Source organism: Falco cherrug, chromosome 5 (assembly GCF_023634085.1).
Source record: "Falco cherrug isolate bFalChe1 chromosome 5, bFalChe1.pri, whole genome shotgun sequence".
Classification (NCBI taxonomy): Eukaryota; Metazoa; Chordata; class Aves; order Falconiformes; family Falconidae; genus Falco; species Falco cherrug.
Genome location: NC_073701.1, coordinates 36,064,537 through 36,085,907, shown reverse-complemented (window position 1 = coordinate 36,085,907; position 21,371 = coordinate 36,064,537). Strand labels below are relative to the sequence as shown.

The window sequence follows — 21,371 nt, the reverse complement described above, 5'->3', positions numbered from 1 at the left end:
GCCTAAACTTGCTGTTTGCAAGAAGTAACCAGATAGCTGCATGATTGCTCTCATACCCTGCTTTAACATTTCCATTGTTCTTGGCAGATGCTCTGAGTAACCAGCAGAGCCTTTGCTGCAAATGTGCCAAAGCAGCCACCGTGGATGAACAGATGCTCTGCATCTGGCCCCACTCTCCCCGGTGCAACCCATCCCGCTCTCACCTCTCAGTCCATTCAGCTCTCCCACCCAACAGTGCTCGTCCTTCTGGGAAATGATCTGAAAAACAGGGAGTGGAAAACACCGGTTGAAGAGAATGCAGTGGCAGGAGGGCTACAGCTGCGCAGCTATGTGGGCACAACGAGGAGCTGCTTTCTTCTCAACCAATTTTTTTTTGCCATTTTGCCAATGTTCTCTTTCTCACATGGCCCAGAGCCTCCAAGGGAAAAAGGCTACTGCAAACACTGTACTACCCGTTCTCCTCAATTTCAGAGGGGACACCCACAGCTCAAATGCAAATGGATGCTTTTACAGTCTTACCACAGCTTGGTGTTAAAACAGGACCAAGGCTGGACCAAATCAATCTTTTGCTCAGCTGCATGGCAACCAGGAAAGGGACTCTGTAGCTGCATTGAGAATGACCCACAAGACAACACTCACAGGAACACACTGCCTCACCCCCAGGTAGTGCCCGGAAACACCAGCTGCTTCCCTTGGACTCCTAACTGGGCTCTGAGCTTATCTCCTTCCTTCTTTCCCCGCAGAAGAGGCAGTGCAGCATCCCATACAAGCTGGGTCTGCACGGTCTTGCCCTGGTCCCTGTCTCACAGCCTGACGCACCGTAATGATGTCATTCTTGCGGAAGCCCAGCTCATCATCATCATGGCGCTCAAAGTCCAGTAGTGCCTTGGCTCGCCGTCGTCGGTTACGGGAACAGGCCACATAGTTCTCATGGTCTCGCTGGTGGCTCTCCATGCTGTAGTCTGGAGTCAGATCCTAGCATGCATGTGGATGAAGAGCAAAGAGGAATGAAAAGCAATAGATGACTCCAAGCTGATCAGACAAATCTTGCATGCCCTTGCTCCCAAACCTTTTCCTGCTCCTAGCCTGCAGACAACCTCCCAGCACAGCCCTCCTCCACCAGGGATGGGTCGAGCAACCCTCCAGTTGTTACACCTCGCATGTTCTTTAAGCCCACGTTCCAGGAGCATTTGAACAGCCCTGTCCTGTGGCAGATACTCAGCCCTCATGCCTGGAGCACACAGCAGCGCAGATCCAGCTGTTCCCACTCACAATGCTGCAGTTCTTGGGATCCACACACTGGAAGTGTCGTGCCACCTGGAGAATGGCCTCACGCAGGTCAGCCACCAGCTCTGTCTGCTTGATGTTCTTGGCTTTCAGTGCCTCCAGATCGTCATCCCCTGGGGAGCACACACAGCCAGAGGGAAGGCAAGAGAAGGAAAACAAGTATAAGGTATTTATTTTTTGTTAACATTAGAAATCATTGATTCTGCAGAAATAAAAAAGCCTGGCATTAGAAGTGCCCACACTATGGCAAGTACTTACTGCTAATCTATTCAATAATATAAGTAGCTAATAGCAATTTGACTGCCTCATATTTTAAGGACAGTTTCGAACCACATATGAAACTGGAAGTTGTCTTCTTTGCTATGTCTGGGCAACTCAGTATACCAAGGTGCCGTGTACTACTTTAGAGAAGTGTCTATCAGTATATAGTCAGCTGAATGGTGGGACACGCAACTAGGGAGCTTTCAAAAATTCTCTTTAATTGAAATTCTCTTGAAACTGAAACAGTTTTTTGGTTGAACTACTTCTGATTTTTGCATAGCTCACAGGCTGAGTGTATTCTATATCAAGTCTTGAAAAAATTCTGAAAAACCAAGACAGCCTACTTTCCTCTGTCAGTCTAGAAGTCAGAGCCACAAGAGAAAAGCCATCACCTAGGCAAGACCTCGACCTCCCTAAGAGCCAGATTTCAAAGGTTTTGGGTGTATAGGAATGGTCATAGGTACAAAGTAAAAGTTAGCAAAGCATCTTTCAACTGTCACTAATTCCACAGGAGTTCTGACAGCCTGTCTCTATTAACTTATGCAGAGAGATACCTAACAGGATAGATTCTTTAGACAGTTAAATGTATTTGAATGCCTTAAAAACTGGGTACATGATGTTAGAGAACATTGAACCATTTGGTTCTTTTTCTAAAAAATTTCAGTTTGTTTTAAATTGAAAGTATACTTTCATACATCTATTTTTGCTCTCTCTGTAATGGTAGCTCGATTAACAAAATCAACATTAAAACCAATGTATTTGTCACTGAACTCCAATTTTTATACAAACACAGCTTTTATACAAGACCCAAATAAACCACTGGCTAGCACACTAGTACTTCGCTTATCTTCTAACAGCATTACAGAAACCAGTATGAATAAAGCATGGCCTGAGCTATACAGCCGCTGCAACAGCCAGGTACACATGAAACTTCTGCTTATTGAAAAGTGATTAGCAATATATTTTAATCATAAGTGATCCTAATTAAAAAGACCAAAACCTTAAGAACATAAATAGAAGCACAAAATTAGATTTTAAATTATTTTTAGAGTTGTTTTCTATTTGCTAAATTAAATTATTAGACAATTAGGCACAGGGAGCTTAAGAGAAAACTGAACTTTGCTTCTGGACTAGAAAAATTGTAGGGCATACTTACTCCCAGTCCAAGCAATGAAAATTAACAAAACCTCCTCCTCAGTGGCCAGAGGTAGGAAACAGAGCATGTAAGGAGTCTCACTACAGATTCAGAGATACAAAGATTGTAAGTAGATCAGTGATCACGCAGATGGTGGGGATTCCCAGAAAATTCATGTTGCTAAAACAGAATGTGACTAAAGAACAAACTACTCCACCACAGCCACGCTCAGTGGGCTGCCCCCATTTACATAGATCACTGACTCTTTCTGTCACCATTCAGTCCCTTCTGGACAGAATACTGTGCTCCTCCATCTGTACTCAGATCAGTCCCACCAAAACACAAGCAGGAGATACGGGAAGTAAGTTCCACACCCTCCTACCTTAGAATACAACCATACAGAGGCAAGTAACTGGGGTTTCCACCAGATTCACCTCGCTGCACCCAACACGCCTGCACGTACGCTTCCAAAACAGGAAACCAGCGCAGGATCGACCACAGGTGAGGAGGCTCTGTTCTGAGCCTGCAAAGACCGACTAGCTGCGCAGCTATGCAGAGGAGGACTAGCTCTCCTGCATTTCCTTGTTGCAGTGCCCAGCCAACCGGAAAAGGGCAACATGCACATCTTGTTCTCTGCCAAACTGTCTTTCACTGTTTCTTCTTTCAATTTCTTCATTAGAAATCTGGTCCAACTCCTTGAATTTCAGCTAGAAGCAGCCCTGGCTGACCTGATCTAGCACGAGCAAGAGTCTGCCTTTGAGCAGGAGAGGCTGGACTACAGACATCTAGAGGTCTCTTCCAAACAGTGCCCTTGCAATTCTATGACTCCTGTCCAAGCCACTACTAAATCTGCACTCACTCTAAGGAAGAATTAAGTTCTGGGTAAATTCTTATTCCCACCCAGATGAGGGCTATGTACCAGCTGTACTCAGCAACTACTACAGGCAACAGACTTCACACATGAGGTCGATTGACAGTTCCCAGTTTAACATGGATTTATCATATCCAAGCTTTCCTTCCCCTCACTTGGGTTGAAGTTTTTCCATTCTGGTCATCTGCTGCAAGATGACAACTTCTCTATTTTAATCAACATTTTAAATACTAAGAAAAATATTAGGTAAAAAACATGACAGTCACTGTACACTCACTAAAATGAGCAAACACTATCAATCATCTCAGTTCTACTTATTAATACATTCTGAAGCTTGAACTTTATCATTTTGTGTGAGTATAACTCACTATACACCTTCGTAAAACTAATCAACTTGGTCAAAGAGACTATTTGAGACACAAGAAAGATGCATTTTGCAGCTAAGTTCCCTGCTGGTCCAGTCTGTATTGATTTTATGGTAGTATTACATACATGAGGTCTGAGTCTAGATTGCACAAGTAACCTTCCTGCCACTTCTTCGCTTCTGCATGCTTGACTTTACAGTTTCACTGATCTTCTACCATAACTTTTATAGGTAATGCTATATGTGCTTGTAGCAAGCCTGTGAACGTATCAGCTTCCAGGTGAACATCAGGAAAGCTCTTCTCTGAAAAGACCAGTAAAACCCCGCTTTAGATTTATTCAGGCTGCTTCAACCACAACAGAAACACTATTTGAACCCTGTAAATTCAGTATGTTGTCTTCCTCCGGAAAAACAATTTCTGTGGTGAGATGTGGCAACTTCAAGAAAGCTAACCAGTTGCAAGGAAGGTGATGACAGTGAGGCTTACAACAGAAAGGGCTATCATGGAGTCAAAGTAGCAAGTTACTGTTAAACCCACGCGAAGCTTATTCTGGCCGTGAGCTTTCCGAACATACTCTGGATTAGCTTGTAAGTGAGGAAAATTAAGGCTCAAAAGTGTTCACAACATTGAACTCAGAGTAAGTAAGAGGGAACATCAGTGATGTTTGCATTTATAAATTTTCATGGGTGACACCTGGATCATCCTGTCCTGTTTCAGATCATCAGAGATGCTCCTGAACTGAGCAGAGTAAGATCAGGAGAGTACAACATCCAGCTTGTGGACTGCAGACAGTCTGCCAGAAAATGCATTTGACCTGTCATTCAGTGCAAGAAGGACATTACAGCTGGGCTGAGCTGCAGCTCACCGTTGGTCACCATTCAGGGACTAGCCACCTAACCTAAATTTACTTTCTGAGCTCAGACTACTTCAGCAAGCAAGAAGAAAACTGCACTTTTCCCCTGTCATCCTTCAGTTCTGGCTCTGTTCTCCCTTCTTCCTCTGTCCCAGTGCTTCCCTGCTTTGCTCACTCCCCTCCTTCCTAGGCTGCTATATCCATCACCACCACCTGAAAGGCACAGGATTGTCCTTACCGAAAAGCAGAGAGGTGATGCCAGATTTCCTGCGCTGAGTCCTGCGTCGCACAATCTGAGGGAGAGGAAAGAGAGGGAACGAAGTGCACACATTAGGACAGATTTCAGAAATGAAATAAAGCAACCCTCCACACTGGTCAACTCTGGGCAAGGGATCCTGACAGCTACCACTGGAAGGGGCGAGTGAACTGTCAGTTTTAGACAGGGGCTGTCCTAGTTCTAACGCAATGAATCAGCTCTACTGCTTGATCTGCTCCATGTGCAACAGGTTATTTATAGCTCAGTTATTACGAAAGCATAATTGAAATTCAAGACTCAACCATGATTCGAGTGAATAATTTTAGTTCTAATTCTGCTTGTTGCCAAAAGCAGTTCCACATGCAATTATATATAAATTTCTAAGTGGATGCCTATTACATTTTAGAATAGCAGGAGTGTCTTGTGATTAGCACACAGACGAGCATCAAGAATACATCTTCCACACAGGCCTGGCAAACAGGAGCTACTACAGCTGCAACAGCAGACTGCACTCCAAGATCTAACAAAGGTGCATTTTTTATTCAGCTTCTCAAAGGCTGCTGCTCTTTTCTGACTTTACCTTCCAGAGTTATTTTAGTGTACCAGTTTCTTAGGAACTGGGCTTAATCCATTACTATTCTGCTGTGTGCTCCAACCTGATTCTGCCAAAAGCATATGTTGTTTCTTTTAGTTTCCTTAATGAAATGCATCAGATTTCATCATAACTCTCATTAATGGTAATTACAATCAACGTCAACATCCCTTTCACCTGGGCATTTATCAGCCAGGACAGATCTGGCAGCATTTCATTCGTACAGACCTTCCTCCAACTTCCCAATACTTTTCCTCCACTGGACGACAGTTATCATGGAGCCAAAATCCTCCCAGGGAGGAAGGCCTCCTGCTCACAAACAGCAGTTGGGAGGGGATACATAAGGGAACGGTAACAATGGAGCAGCAGAGGCGAATGGAACCCTGTGCACTCACTTTGGATAAATTGTTGACAGTGGTGCTGGAGTTGAGCAGCTGCCCTTGGTCAGCAATGAGGTAGGCCAAGTGTTTGCGACGCTGGGTTTCCACCGCCACATCTGTCAGCGAGCCAGCCACACGCATGGCCTCCTGCAGCAACACATCCGCATCTTCAATCTGACTTGGGATGTCTGAAAGCGTGTTGAAGATTGAGGCAGAGTTCTCAGACTGGATTAGCTCATCCTCCTGCAACAACAGTCATTTTGCCACACAGAACAGTGAGCATGACAGCTATGCTTTGGGGGCTGCTAGATGCAATTTTACATTCAGTGTACAGCCTGGGCAGGCACAACTACACAATTCCATAAAAAACTTCGGCAGAAAAAGTCCAAGCTAACTTTGGGTGGGGAACAGCATCTTTTACTGCTCTGCCGCACTGAGACCGCCCCCCAGAATTCTAGCTGGTGTATTTTTGAATTACAGCATTCATTGTTGAAATGGAATCAAATCACCAAGGAAAGACAAAACCAAAGCTATTCTGCACCCACCACTAGAACTGGCACAGCAGGAATCTTGCTGGGGATAAAAGAATGGAAGCTGCTCAGTCTCACACGCTATAGAGTGCCAGCCACGTCAAGCTGTGCTCTACCTTCCTGTTACTCCCAGCAGGCTCACCCTTGCCCTTCATGCAGTAAGCTGAAGCACAAAATTATTTTTCACATAAAAAGGGAAAGATCAAACGGTTAAATGTAAGCCATCCAAATCAAATGTAGTCAGGACAACACAAATCTCTGAGTGTTCAACAGTGCCATCAAAAGCTTCCTAGATGATCACAGACATTGGTTTTATATCTCTGCTCAGACTCTGCAAAACCAAGAGGCATCTTGGTTTAGGTAAGACGGACACCTCAATTTGGGATCTAGACTGAGCAGAGGGGGGCAGCTGATTTAATTAAAGAGTTTAACTACGAGGGAACAAATGAGGTACACAGGGGAAAAGGCAATAGCATTCCCCGATTTCTGTGAAGTGCCTTGGAAGTTTTTCACAGCCTCCAGTCCTGAAGGCAGCAGGAAGCTGTCTTCCCTAACACACTCCCAAACCACATACAGAAAGTGGATACAAAACCTTCTTGTCCCTAAAATTCAGAAGTGAACACCAAAGTACTACAGAGGAAGAAGAGGAGGTGGGAACTACCTTCATGCTGAGCATGCCCAAAGTGAGCTGGAACAGTACCAGAGAGCCCTGGTAGAAGAAAAGGTCCCAAATACGCAGCAGCAGCTTGATGTGGACAACACTAGCAAAAGAGGTGAGGAACCAGTGCAAGGTGATCAAGGAGAGCTCTGTGAATAAAGACATGGAAAAGAAACACAACAGAAGTTAGCCAGCCAGTGAAGTTGGACTCCTAAGTGCTGTCCTCCCAGCTTAAAGATGACCATGCATTGCCTCTAGGGCCCTGCTGCTCTCCCTTTATGACACAAGAACAAAAATTTGTCTGCACGTCCCCCTGGCAAGAAAAGTTATGGTTTCTAGGGCACATTTTTACCAATGTCATGCTCCTGCAGCAGCTTGTCCAGGCGGGGCAAGTACTGCACAATAAGCTGTCGCAGGACACGCTGGTCTGTCTGCACACCCATCAGAGTGGTGCTGAAGTAGGAGGCAGGAACCAGTTCCTCGATGATAGCGCACATCATCCAGAAGGCATCTTCCTCCTCTAAGAAGAGCAGCAGAGAGGCAGCCACCTAGGATTTTTAAGAAAGAAGACCTGCAAGTCCTGAAAGGACCAGAACTCTCGCCCCACTTCTTCTTGTGGACATATGGACCAATATCTAGGTGACCAACATCTTCCTTCCTCTGCAGCAGTTCTCCTGCAGCCTCACTGAAGGGATTTCTCCGCAGTGTAATGCCTGCCCCTCCCCAACAGACAGACTGAATTCTTCCAAATCTTTGGAGGCATGGTACTATCCTGCTCTCCCTTCCCTAGGAAAGATATTCTACATGGAAGGGATTTCCCTTCAGCTCATCTGGAAGCCATAACATCTGGCAGCACTGTCTCAAATCATTTGCCCCAGCAGTGACCCCAGAAAAAATGATCCCTACCACAAAGACACTCTGAAAGAAGGTTACCATGCCAGTGCCCTGGCAATATCCAATCTCTGGGTAGAGCCAGGCAAGTCCCCGTAGTATCCTCCGTAGCCGTGGCACCCCGATACTGTTCACGTTGGAGAAGCAGGCATTGCTGGGCATTGTGCGTAGCAAGTCCTTTTCAATCTGCCAGACAGCCATAAACAAGGACAGAGTCAGCTTGCAGCATCTGAACAACGGCCTTCTGCTGTCTGCACTTCCCCATGGCCCCTTGCTTCAGAGAACTCTGCTTTCCCACACCCATCCGTAAGTCCTTAAGCACCAAGGAAGGTGGCCCTGTCCAGATACCTGGGATCAGTTTAACAGCTTTCACTGACGTGGGAAAATGCCCGTGCAGACACTGAATTGATGACTCCCAAGAAATACTTGTCTAAACTCAGTCACTAGTTTCACTGCTGAGAATAGTAAGCATACTAGTTGGGAATTTCATCTGCTTGGATTTCGAGCAAGGCTTCCCAACAAACCTATTCCAGAGAGAAACCAACAACCTGGCCACATCTGTGACAGGGGACTTGGGGGTGAACAGCCCACAGATCTCCCTCGGGCAGTGTTGTTCCTCCTTCCAACCCTTTTGTACCTAGCTTCTTGGTGAGAGGTGTGCATGTGCAGAGCTCAGTTTCTTTTGCCTTTGCCTCCTCCCACAAAATGAGAGGTCAAAGGAAGAGGGCAAACACTCTCTAACAGTCTTGTCGGTGTTCAGAGACTTTGTGCTTGGGGGAACAAAGACAGTCCCTGGAAGCAGCTGCCACTACCTCAACAGAGGTGCACCTGTCAGCCTTTCACCCTTCACTTCTCTCAGTGACTATCAGGATGTTTGCTGAAATGCAACTGCAGCACTGTTTTCTAGCCTGCAGGTAGCATGGCCCAGACCCCCTTCATGCTGTTCTAAGAAGGAGGGGAGGCACACAGCTGCTATTCCAACAAAACAAAAGAGAAATATGCCCGACAGGCTTAAGCTTCAGCAGGATTTAACCACATATGTCCTCTCAACCAGACACTCTTTCCTTCTCACACAGAAAATCTTGCCCTTCTCCGCACTCCTTTGTGCCCAGTCAGCACCATGCAGTATCTCCTACCTGTTTGGCTGCAATAGTTTCATCGTTAGAGCTGTTTTTCACAATATCCCGATATGACATCTCTGAATTCCTCTTCTTCTGCAAGGCTCCTGACAGGCGCATCCACAGCTGGGGGAGCAGGGTGAACAGAGACAGGAAGAGTCACTAAGACAGCCACAGAAAGCCATAATCTGACACGCTCTCAACCAAGAGCAAGCAGTTTTGCTCCACTGTCTCTTACTCCAGGCAGGTGAGCCTGCCCAGAACAGGCAACACTCTCACCTGTGGCCTCATGCTATGTGGGATGCCGGCTAGCACCAGGGAGCGCAGCTTGTCCGAATGCGGTAGGGTGACCTCAATTTTGTCCCAGGTGAGGTCACCCACGTCATGGTTGTGGGTGAATTCCAGATGAGCCTGCCACTTGAGCCTCTGCTGTGGCTCCTCTGTCAGTGGAGGACGATGTCTGCTGGAGTTTGGCTCAGCACTGTCTGCCTCAGCAAAGGGAAGGGAAAGAAATGGAGACAAATAAGAGGGAACGAACATAGGGCAGGGTGCGGAGTAAGATGGCCATCTGAAGAAAGCACATTAAAAACATTCACATCCTCCAGCCAGAGCATGGAAAAGCAAAGCTTGGTTTCTAATTGTCTTCTCCATGCACCAAATTTTATGGTCGTAAGCAAAAGGCACTGGAGCCTTGAGAACTAAGAAGCTGTCAGCAGGCTTCTAGTCTCTACCTACTCAGGATTTAGAGCAGAGCGTGGCTGGAATTAAACAAGACCCTGGCAGCAGTCATCCTGCTGGGTTTTGTAAGGATCTGTAAATCAGGCTGACAAAAGCATAGTGAGCCTCCGAGGTGGCAAGCAGAAGCTATATTCTCATGCAAGTAATGAGGTGCGAAATGTTAACTTTGGGGATATTTCACCACCAAAAAAGCTTTAAAAAGGACACTTCCAAATTCTCAATGAGAGAGCATCTTATCCTGAGGCTGGCTTCTAAAATAGACGCTTTAGCACAAGTACAGGTTTGACGTAAGGCACCCTGTCCTTCATCACATAACACATCCCAACAATGCAGTCTAAATCTTCTGCTGATTTTATAATGCACAAGTCTATCAAATGTTCTGGCTTAAGAAAATTGCTGTGTCCTGTTCTCATCTCTGGGTAATTGCTTCAAAGAGGATCCTCTATGACTCAAGGTGCCTCAGGGTACACACGCAAACAACTTCTGCCCTTGCACTGTATGGCCTGAGCCCTGGAAACATCCTCTCATAAAGCAATACCTACATCCTGCACGCCTTTCTCTTCCTCTTTGCAAAGGCAGACAGTTGTAGTTCAATGCCCAGCTGCAATAGCTCTCCACATCTCCTTCTGTTTGGTCGCCTGCCTCTGTATCTTGCAGAAAAACTAGGATAGGGGCTCTGCCCCTTCAGTTCATCCTACGCTTTGCCAAGCTGCAGGGATGGGTAGAACACATACTGCTGCCGCTCACCTCGGCCGTGACTTTTTCAACAGACAGCACATGTCACTGTGCCAGCTATCAGCGCTTACTGAACACAACAGACCCCGCTGCGAACTGGGAAGGTTGCCCTTCCCCAGCATACAGCTGCTAAGGGAAATAATAACTTGCTCTTAACTTTTCTCTCTTACCCATGGCACAAGCATAAGGGGATGGAAATGATTCTGCTACTAATCTATGCTCCAGACTCCCATGAGGCCAGCACGTCTAATACACTGGATTACAATGGTAGGATACAGAAAGATGACAACAGGTGGGTAGATGAGATCTAGCACAGAATGACTGCAAAAATCACCCTGCCGTACTCGAAAGCATTGGAAGGGCTGGGCACAGGACACAATGGAAGGGGGAGGGATAGGTCTGGCTTTACCTTCCTTATCAACTCGGAAACCAAATTCATCATAGTGGAACTCTGGCTGCTCGATGCAATCTTCTTTCTGGGAGATGTGAGGAAGGAAAACACACACTTTCACCAATTTAGCACTAAAAACTGAACAGAGATGTGGATATTGCCCCACGCCACCTCTATCCACACTGTGCCTTCTACACAACTAGACTCCTTGCCCTTTTGCTTTCAATGACTCCCACCACAATTCCCAGCTGAGGAGGTGTTGCATGCCGTTCCCGTTTTGACTTCATGGGAGTTGTGAAGCTCTGCCTTCACATCCTTTTTCCAGCAGGGCTTGAGCACAACATCATACCAAGACAGAATTTCCCACCTGGAGGGACACACAGCCCTCCTCATGGACTGAAGAACTGGCCCACACACCAGCTAAAGTGGTCTCTACTGTCCGCATCTCTAACACACAGCAGTCTTCTGTTACCTCTGCACACACACTGCAAATTCAGCTCCCTGCATTGCTCCATCTCCTGTCTGTTGCTTTCAGATTTTCTCTGAAAGAAGCAGACAAACCTGGGATTTTCACCTGTGAAGCAAGCCCAAATTACAGGTGAAAGGAAATTAAGGTCCATGACCCAAACCTCAACTTTCCTCATCTATGCTTGTGGTTGCAGGGTACACACTGGAGGTTACAACGGGCTTTTTAAGGAGTGAAAACCTACAGCTACCTCCCCTGTCCTGCAAGCCCACCTGTCTCTCCTGTGGGGGTCTCTCACAAGCATTGCACCCAGGCAGCACCCAAGAAGCGTGCTTCTAGCATAGCTCCACAATAAACTTTATCTGCTTCACTGGGCTTAACTACCTTCAGCAAACACTGTGGGTAAATTATGAAATTCCATGGCTGCTTCCTTCCTTCCTGCTCTGCCCACCTGGTGACAAGTCTTGAGGCTAGCATTTCCTGCCATGCACAAGCCATCCACAGTAGCCTGATGATGACAGAGACTCCCCAAGGATGTCAACATTTTTACAGTGCAGCAATACTTGCAAAACAACAGGGCAATAATTCACACAAGTTTCTTTGTGCTCTGCAAGATCCTCTTGCAAGACCCAGGATGCAGCCGCAAAACACACAAAGTTGAAGTAGCAAACAAGCATTCATAACCAAACACGGGAGGGCAAGTGCACCTTCTCCCTCCTTTTCCCTGTGGCTTTCAGAGACCACCAGAAATCACCAGGGTCTCTGGCTCTGCACAGAAGTAAAAGGGAACACCCCCTCCCTGCCCGACACTGTACCTGTGTGTATTTTGCCAGGATCTCCTGAGGCCAAATACTGGGAGTGAGTGCTGAGAAGGGACCCCCAGCAGAGGGAGTGTGATGGCCTAAACAGAAAGAGATCAACATATAGCAGTGAAAACCTGGAAAGACTCCCTTGGAAGACACACACTCAATACAGACTGTTCCAGCAAGGGAAGGACTAACCCAGAAGTTTGTCACTACTGCTACTGTAGACACTGAGAGAGCTCCCACTTCACCAAGCAAGCAATTTCAGATGGTTTTGTCCCTTACAAAAGCAGCAAAAAGGCCAAACGGAGTTCTAAGAAAGGGACTTTTTAGGGAAGAGAATAGGTCCATGGCATCGTATGCTCTTTCTTCTGCTTGGAAAAGCTGTGCAATCAGTGCCAAGCCAGGGGAATCATTACCGGCGAAAAAAAAAATATTATGGAGGAGTAAATGCCTCTTACAGAGGCACTGACCCCAGCACCAGAAGCACTCCAGAGTTCCTTGAACCTTAGTCAACCAGGCACCAAAATGGGAAATCAGAGCCCTCAGCAAGATGCTCAACTGCTCCCTGTGCTCCAGAAGGGCTGGGATATTGCCAAGCCATGTATAGAGAGCTGCAGCAAAGAAACTATGCCTATCATCTTTATCTTTTGTGTTCAGGATAAGCGCCTTTCCAGTTTCAGGCAGTGTCCCACTGAACAGCTTCCCTTAGAATAAAAGCAGACATCAAGTTTTGCAATTTCAGCAGGTAAGCATGCCCCAGGTCTTCCACTGTGCACATCACCAAGAGAAAGGCTTATTTGGCTTTGACATATAGTCTCCCTCAGGGTTATATGCCCTGAAATAACCAGCCAGACCAGGATGGAATGTTTAGAGAGAAATAGGGAGTGGGAGAGTTGGGCTCTGAAAGAAGGAGGAGACCTAGTTTTAGTAAAGTTTTTATCTCAGTGGTCCACAGCTGAACTCCAGTAATTCTTCAGGATTTCGCCTGCCCTAGAGCTACCATTTTCTAGCAAAAATCTCTCATGATCATAAAGTAAGCCAATTACTTCGGGGCAAATCTTGGGAGAACAGAACCAAGCAAATTTTACGAAAAACTGGGACGGAAGACTACATTTCAGCCTCCTTCTTCCTCTGAGTTCAATGGCTGAAGCAGCTTCTTCAGGCTTCAGCACAAGGTAAAAAAAGGAACTGAGCTCACCCTCAGTGAAAAGGAAGCTGGATCACAAAGAGCAGGGAGATTTTCTTTACCTCAGTTTGAACAGACCCTCTGTTAACATAAAGAATAGCTCTTGGAACCAGTAACTTTCTTTTATTAAGTTGCAGCTGAACAAAGAACAAGCAACCAAACCCAGAAAATACTGTGTCCATTTTTGTCGGCTCACCTGACATTGTGCTAAAGGGCAAGTAGCAGAGGCTGTCAGCAGGTCCAGAAACGCTGTTCTCAGAGGTGTGAGGTCACTATCCTGTCATAAATGAAAAAAAAAATAAAAATGTGATGAGAGAACTCAATTACTATCTAAGAACATGGTGGGGGACAGACAGACCCCTCAAGTTCGCCAGAGGAAAATTAAATCCCTTAGTATTTACGTTCCCCCACAGGAAAATTAAATTCCAGAGACTGGAATTTCCTGATGGTTTCATACCTACCCATCAGCTAGAAAGAGCACACTGTCATTTACCAAATTCCTACTGACATTAACTGCAGTGCTGATTGAAAGGATGTCAAAAACCAAGTCAACTTTCGTCACATTTTCCATCATACATTGTAAGACCTGTATTTAATCATGAATACTAAAAACCCCCACAACATACATCATCATTCTCTGAATACACTGCCCATGGAGAAGGGACTGGCATAGTAAAAAGAGTTTAATGGGGGTATCATCAGATGCAGAAAGCCTGAAAGAGATTTTAGAAGTAGCATCACAAACCATAGGAGTAAAGCGTATTAGGCTGTGGAATACAGCTCCCTGAAAGGAGTTGGGAAAGCTTCTGACAAGGATTTTCTGTAATGAATTGTGCTAGGATGCGGACAACACGCTATCGAGTACCTCTGCAATGAGCCAGGCTCCTCTAAACTAAACCAGGCAATCAAGCTCAGATGATGAAACAGCCCACATAGCTCCCCTCCTTACTTTCCTGATACCAGTTCACAGCAGATTTTTATAAGGGTTTTCCAGGACAACAATGGAATAGTTCGGTAATCACCGGGAGAGATTTTTGAACGTTAAGATCAACCTTACAACTCCATATGTGGGAGACATCAAGAGCCACCTCCACCACGCAGACAAAGCCAGTGCTGGGATATATCAGTCACTCGCACTTGGGAAAGAACCTGGGAGAAACTAACATTTGCATGTCTGGGATGGGTTTTCCAGCTTCCCCTTTCCAGTACAGCTACTTATGACTGCACAGCACTAAAAGAAGGAACCCCAGGGATTCACCCAGCAGGCCCTGTCCAAGCTGTTTGTAGTGCTCAGTAGTACAAGGTTATATTGCCTTTGCATTTCAGTGAGCTTTCCAGTGAGCACTCGGAGCCTGGCAGTGGCTTGCTACAGCACTCCAAGATAAGCAGCTGTAAAACACTGCAAAAGCATAAAAAGCATCTGTGTCTGAGAACACAAATGATAAGGCTTCTTCCTCCCAGATTTTATCCCTTACAGTTGCTTGTTTCCAGAAGTTTTAAGTCTGCTGTAGCCATTTCATGCATGCGATTTCATAGGCTTTATGGGTTCTCTGCAAGTAAAAGGCTGGCATGGATGAACAGGCACTCTGATCTTCTGACACCAACTCTCAGGGCAAAAAGAAAAACAAACAAATGTCCAGCTTTTGTTTCTCAGAAGTAAAGTTCTCCACAAAATGGCCAGCTGCTTACCCACGAGTTCTGTAAATGTTTTCTACTCTTCCCATCACTAGCCTCACTTGTTCTCTGAACACCAACTCTTCCCTTAGTAACTGAAGATGTAACAAGAATTACAAAATGAGCACCTGCACACTCACTTTACATGGGAATGCACACAGCACGCACACCAAGCAGGTAAATCTCCTGACAATACTTATTCCCCTTTCTACATCACTGAATGCATTTTGATGCTTTTTTTTCCCAGGCTTATCACTGCCCTGCAACCACAGCTGCTCTGTTCCTGAGCCTGCAATACACAGAGCCTGCAATAGCTCCTCCTCCCCTGCCTTCTCCCAGCCCAGTTAACCCCATTTCCAATGACTTTTATTAGCAATGCAATCACTGTTTCAGCCATGTGGTATGTCTGCCATGCTTCTTCTCATTGCCTCTGCTCTGAATCCATCCTCAGTACCACAAGCTTGCAAGTAGGGATCGCCCTCAGCCATTATTAACCGTCACCGCATGCACAATCACTACTGAACCAACCTGCTATGGAGGAGCCAGGCCAGCGTTGGGCACGTAGGTGAGAAAACACCCCGTAAGACGGGAATTAACCACGGTGCTCAGGCAGCAGGGCAGGAGAGTGCCGAGGCTACAAGTCCTTCCACCTCCTAGAACAGGTGTAGTAGAGGGGAACACCTTTCCTTGTCCACATCATCACATGCTGGCCTCCGCCTTGCTGGAGATCACTTCCCTGCCTGCAGCCTGCCCTCATGTCCCAGACTAATGAGCACTGAACTTGGTGGGCAGGTTTTTCCTGCCCCTGGTTCCTATAGAAACGTTCCTGCAAGCACTCATCTGGGATGGGCCCAAAGAGGCTCGCCTTGCTGCGGGCACACGGTGCGCGGAAGGGCAGGGTGGGGAGTGAACCGCACCACAAGAAGGCTCCAGCTGCAGCACAAGGAGGTGGAGCGCTGGGGACTGCCCACAGAGCCAGGTGCTCCACCAGAAGGTGCTGAGGCTGCTGCACCAGCCATGTAGGTCTTCGTCATCCTGCTTTCTGTCCCCTCCTACTCTGCCTCCAGTAAAGCATCACAGGAACTTGGAGGAAGGTTCTCCGACACAGCCAGGCACCACCCAGAGCAAACCAGGAGGAGGATATCTGGCATATGGGATTGATATAGTAAGTCCTCTCCTTTGACTCAGGGATATAAACCTAAAGCAACTCTCAGACTCTCCTAGCCAGGAGACAGCAAGTAACGAAAGGGGCTCCCATGAAGCCTGTGAAATTGCATGCATGAAATGGCTGCAGCGCACTTAACTGTGTTATTTACCCAGTACACACTTCTGAAAACCAGCAACAGTAAGGGATACAAAGGAAAAATCACATTAGATCCAACAGGTATTAATGGCAATTCCCAAACTGACTTCTAAAAACCAGCTTTCACCCATCCATTAAGAAGCATCTTCTATGTTTAAAGGCAAGTTAAGTTTCCTACATCAAGCAATTTTGGTCACACAACAAGGTAGTATTCACACTTTGGAAACAGTTTTTGTTAAAATGTAACTGGTACCTGTTATTTACAGCTTTACTTTTTGAGTTCAGGCTAAAACAAATCACACCACCATTGATTCCAGCCTGCTAGAAGACGGCTACAATGACAGGGGTGTGCCTGAAAAAGAAGGCTGCAAGGGAAGAATGCAGTCAGCATCAGGTACAGCTATCTGAAGCGCTCCAGCTGCAACACCTTTGTTGGACTTGTAAATACACACTGTGCAGGATTATGTCAGATTGATTTCTTTCCCAGTGTAGGTGTCTTTTCTAAATCGACGTTTGCAAAGGAGACCTGCAAATTTACTTCCACTTGGCACTGTCAAGCCTCCTCTGGACATACTGCTCTTCCACACAGCTGTGATGAGAGGTTTCAATTACCTGGCTTCTTGCAAACACCAGATAACAATCTCCTGCTGCCTATGTTTTACTTGCTTGGCCTCTTTTGCCACGTGATCTCCACTTAAGCCTGCTGTGGTACTGCCTGGATGTGCTAGGCATGAAATGATGCTATCGGAAGCCTTTCAGTAGGATCTTTTATTTTTGGGACAGAAACTCCTTCCCAGGTTTTAGCAACAATAACAACAAAGAGCGTCCACCAAAAAGCTGTCAAAAAGCAACGTACCTCTATCAGACAGACTGTGCAGAAGACAAACATTTTTACAAAGCAATGTTTTTGTATGCTGAAAATATTACAACTAGTAACTGTGCAGCAGCCATCACCAAACATTGTCAGAAGGACCAGAACAAACAGAACAAATCTTTCTATTTTCATCCACTGTCATATGAACAGCATATACAAAGCTTCCTCTGACAGTAAGCCAACATAGGGAAAGACTCTGCTTTCCATTAAGCTTAATTTGAACATGAAGCAACACCGCAGGCAGTAAATCCCACTGCCTCCTCTGGACTGTCAGCTAGTTTCCACTGCTCTCTATTCTCTTCCTTCATTTATTTATTTTTAAAAATGTCTTGGAAGAGAGAAAAGCAATTGCAAAGCCACAGTACCCATCAGGAGGCCACACGCTTAGGTGTAGTTCTAGAAGGCTCTTCCAGCTCAGCTTTTAAAATCCCATGTAGATCTTCTCCCTCTCTCAGAAATCAGACAAAAAGAAGACCCTGTGCTGCATCAGGCAGTTGATTTCTGTCCTCTCACACCTGGAAAGCTTGTTTCCCTAATTAAAATCCAGACTTGCTCAATGAAATGCACAAGGGGAGCTCTCGGCAGGAAGCCCTCCCTTTCCCTTCCACTCTCCCCACATTGCGAGTTTCTCCCTCAGGTCAGGCAAAGGCATATCCTGGTGCTGCAAATGCCATTAGTCCCACAAGTCAATATTTGCTTTGCACATATACAGTCAGAAGAAAACTCCAGCTTCACAAACAAGTAGGTAAGTGAAAAAAGCACAGCCACACACCTGACCAAGGGGCAGACAAGATGCAGGTAATTTCTGCCCCTCACACCCTGGCTTTTAAAGTGATGCAGAACGCTGCACAGACACCGACACACACAAACTTCTGATTAAGGAGTCGATATGGTGCTGGTGAATCTGGGTCATTCCAGGAACCATCTGCTTAAGGCTTACAAACCACAGCCAGCCTCACACCGCCTCGGGTGTTGAGCCACACACTACAGATGCAGGAGGCAGGTGCTGAGCTAGCCTCCATGCTTGATTTCTACTGCAGGGCTTGGAATGAAAAGTTGGGTGACTTTAACTGCCCTCAGCCCACTTTCTCATAGCAGATAAAGTCAATCAGAGATGAAATAAAAGCCTATGGCAGGCCTAGAAAGGGGGACACGAGACCTGGAAAGCAGCAAAAGTGAAGGTTGCAACAGCCTTGCAGAGCCGGGTGGGCAGGCAGGAAGGATAGCAAGCTGCTGACAGTGTTACATCACTTCACCGCAGAGGCATCGCTCAGGACTCCAGCGCTGTCCAGTCACCGACTGGGATCACATACTGACTGCACGAGTGTGGTGGGGCAGAGCGCCTCCTCCCAACTGCCTCGGGGCACTGTTAGAGGGACACCTAACAGAGACAACAAAAACTAAACTGGAACTCTGTGCTTCCTGCCATAAAGCACCTTGTAGACTCCTGGTCACGCTGGAAATGTAATTCCGTGCAGAAATGTAACTAAAAGGTACTTTTATGCAACAGACCTGCTCTCTGCACTGATCAGTGTCCAGCAAGTCTGCCTGGTGTACTGACAGAGAGCGCCCTACTGGAGCTGAAGGCGCTGAACCATTTTTCAGTTTATACAAAAGGAATGCAACAAGCAACTTCCACGTTTGTAGCCATTTCATCTCCATTTTGAAAATAAGGATGTGAAAAAGCAGAATCCTGCTTCCTACTGCTTACGCATTGGACAGACAGACCACAGATGGACTTCCTGATTGTAGTTCAACGTGTCAAGCTTACCCTTAAAAAAAACCCACAACCATCTACACAACACCTGCTGATACAAAATGCAGATATCCTACATACTAACATATATTCTTTTCAGAGCAAAACTGTCTTTTATTTATCTGGCTCCAAAGCAGAATGCTGATCCTTTATGCAGGGGACAGTTTGAAAAGGCTGAAGCTCTTACTTCTAAAATCCAGAGATAAAAAAGGCTTCTCCCATATGGCTCATGAAAAAAAAAACAACCCAAAACCCACAACAAACCAGAACCAAACTTACTTATGGCTCTGCTGTGTTGCTAACATAAGCCACTACACTTTTTAGCCCTGGAAAGCAGAGGGTGCCTATCCTTACACAGCAGACACCTGGTGCCTGCTAAGCATGAACTGCATTGCTGGGGAGAACCTCTTGTTTGCGAAGACCCTTGGGGTCAGAGGAGGAATTCTCCCTTTCCCGGTGCTCCCATTATTTGAGTGGTGAGAGGATATGCAATGGAAATATAGTGTGCTCCTCCCATCTCACACAGGAACATTACAATAGACCGAGCACTGGAACAACAAGTTGTTTGTTTTATCTGCATTGAATAAGGTTGGAAAAAAAGGCCAGGATACAAACTAGCAAGGTGTCCACTCTCACGGCACAGCAGAATTCTCCTTGCTTCCAACACAGAGGGAAGAAAATGCATGCGTGCCAAAAGGCAGATCTGCAGTCACCCTAGTCTTCAAGGCTTAGGGTAAAGGTGATTCCACATTAAACACTGCTACACAAATATAACTCAAAGATTTCTGATTAGCACCTAAGAGGGCCTCAAAAATCTCTTCCACGAGAGTCAATTTCTGCACAATAAATGGGCACTTACACCCAAATAAGCACCAGGGCACTTCTGCAGAACTCTGCAGAACCTCATTTTCCCCCAAACTGTCCAGAAGTGGTTTTTACCTTCTGTTCTGTGAACTTCTGCAAGTCTGCAAACTATTTATAAGATGTCTGTGGAAGGTAATGGCAACTGAACAGTTTAATTTGCTATGCAGAAGTTTGAAAGAAAATAATTCTGTTAGAGATGCACGGTTATACGAATCAAAGAAAGGTTGAAAGACATTGACAGTTATTTCAAGACAGATATTACAAAGTCTTTTATATGACACTCCCACCCCAAGTAGTGACAAGCAGTAACATCCAAAGCTCTCTTCATCACCTCCAGAGCCAGCCCTGTAGGCTCAACCCCAGGTAAAAGTTGGTCTCATCCTGCCGTTCCCAGTGACAAAGAAACAACTGCCTGAAGATTCTTGATACTGCCTCTGACGGATTTGCAGAGGTTTAGCTGTCAGGGTTTGCTATTCTCTTGGTGAGGCACAAGAAAGGCTAGATTCAGGTCACTCCTGTAGCTCTGTTGTATTACTATTTGCTCTAGTATTAGTTTAAAAAAAAAAAAAAAAAAGGTCAGATTCACCTATCAGGACTCTAAGCAGGTCTCCTCATTTCACTTGGCTCCAGAAAACAGCTTTTTAAGGAAAGGATGTATCACAGCACTCAAGATTTTTTTTTTTTTCCCTTCAGGGCTCTGTCTTCCCAGAACTCAATTATCTGAAGAGGCTAGTAACACCCAGATCACCACTCAGGACTGTTTGCAAAGCTCTTTTCTAGCATGTCGTATTAGACTACTTGATCTTGCTCCTGCAGAAATTTACAGGCACAGATAACTCTGAGAAAAAAAGCAAAGCGTACATCTATAACAAAACAAGACAACCTCCCACCAACATTTCCTGTTTCTGGGGCTCAGGAAGATTTTTGCCACCAGAACAAAAGGCCTGTTGGGTTATGGACATTTTCTCTCACCTCTGAATCATCAGTACTTTCCAGCCAAGAAATTATGTACTGAATGGGCAGTGACAACAGGTCATGTAGCCATATTAATACCAACATGCTATCTTCTCCTATCTCATAAAACAACCGTGTTTTCATTTCTCATAGCATTATTTTTTTCTTAAGCCAGAAACAGAATTGCTCTTGTACCACTATAACTTGTTGCACTCCAGTTTAAAAAAAGCTGAAACTTCCTCAGAGACAAAACAAATGTGACAGGACAACGTCCTCCTCTTCCCTGCCTGGTGTCAACAGTAACACAGCTGACAAGTGAGACCTTCTCCAGTGCTCCCAGACATTTACCCTGTGTAAATTTTATGTATCTAAAATCATGACTGTGTGACGAGAGGTGGCATAGAAAGAAGTTTAAACAAGTCTTTGT

General features: G+C 45.8%; 1 protein-coding gene across 9 annotated transcripts in view; it reads right to left on the bottom strand.

Annotated features, from left to right (window-relative positions):
• The window catches only part of SGSM3 (small G protein signaling modulator 3), a 30,733-nt gene that overhangs the window by 6,425 nt on the left and 2,937 nt on the right, over nucleotides 1–21,371 (bottom strand). For 5 of the 9 annotated variants that reach the window (XM_055712660.1, XM_055712661.1, XM_055712657.1 and 2 more), the window contains exons 2-14: nucleotides 13,716–13,796; nucleotides 12,343–12,428; nucleotides 11,080–11,146; nucleotides 9,477–9,682; nucleotides 9,216–9,323; nucleotides 8,122–8,265; nucleotides 7,541–7,736; nucleotides 7,192–7,337; nucleotides 6,016–6,243; nucleotides 5,011–5,065; nucleotides 1,273–1,400; nucleotides 820–975; nucleotides 204–258 (exon numbers count right to left, since the gene is read on the bottom strand). In XM_055712660.1, the coding sequence (XP_055568635.1) occupies nucleotides 204–258; nucleotides 820–975; nucleotides 1,273–1,400; nucleotides 5,011–5,065; nucleotides 6,016–6,243; nucleotides 7,192–7,337; nucleotides 7,541–7,736; nucleotides 8,122–8,265; nucleotides 9,216–9,323; nucleotides 9,477–9,682; nucleotides 11,080–11,146; nucleotides 12,343–12,428; nucleotides 13,716–13,722 (1,582 nt within the window). In that variant the 5' untranslated portion in view covers nucleotides 13,723–13,796. Of the gene's footprint in view, nucleotides 1–203; nucleotides 259–819; nucleotides 976–1,272; nucleotides 1,401–5,010; nucleotides 5,066–6,015; nucleotides 6,244–7,191; nucleotides 7,338–7,540; nucleotides 7,737–8,121; nucleotides 8,266–9,215; nucleotides 9,324–9,476; nucleotides 9,683–11,079; nucleotides 11,147–12,342; nucleotides 12,429–13,715; nucleotides 13,797–15,721; nucleotides 16,714–16,749; nucleotides 16,862–21,371 lie in introns of those variants that run through there. The other 4 variants (XM_055712658.1, XM_027816032.2, XM_027816031.2 and 1 more) reach the window with 2 other exon arrangements.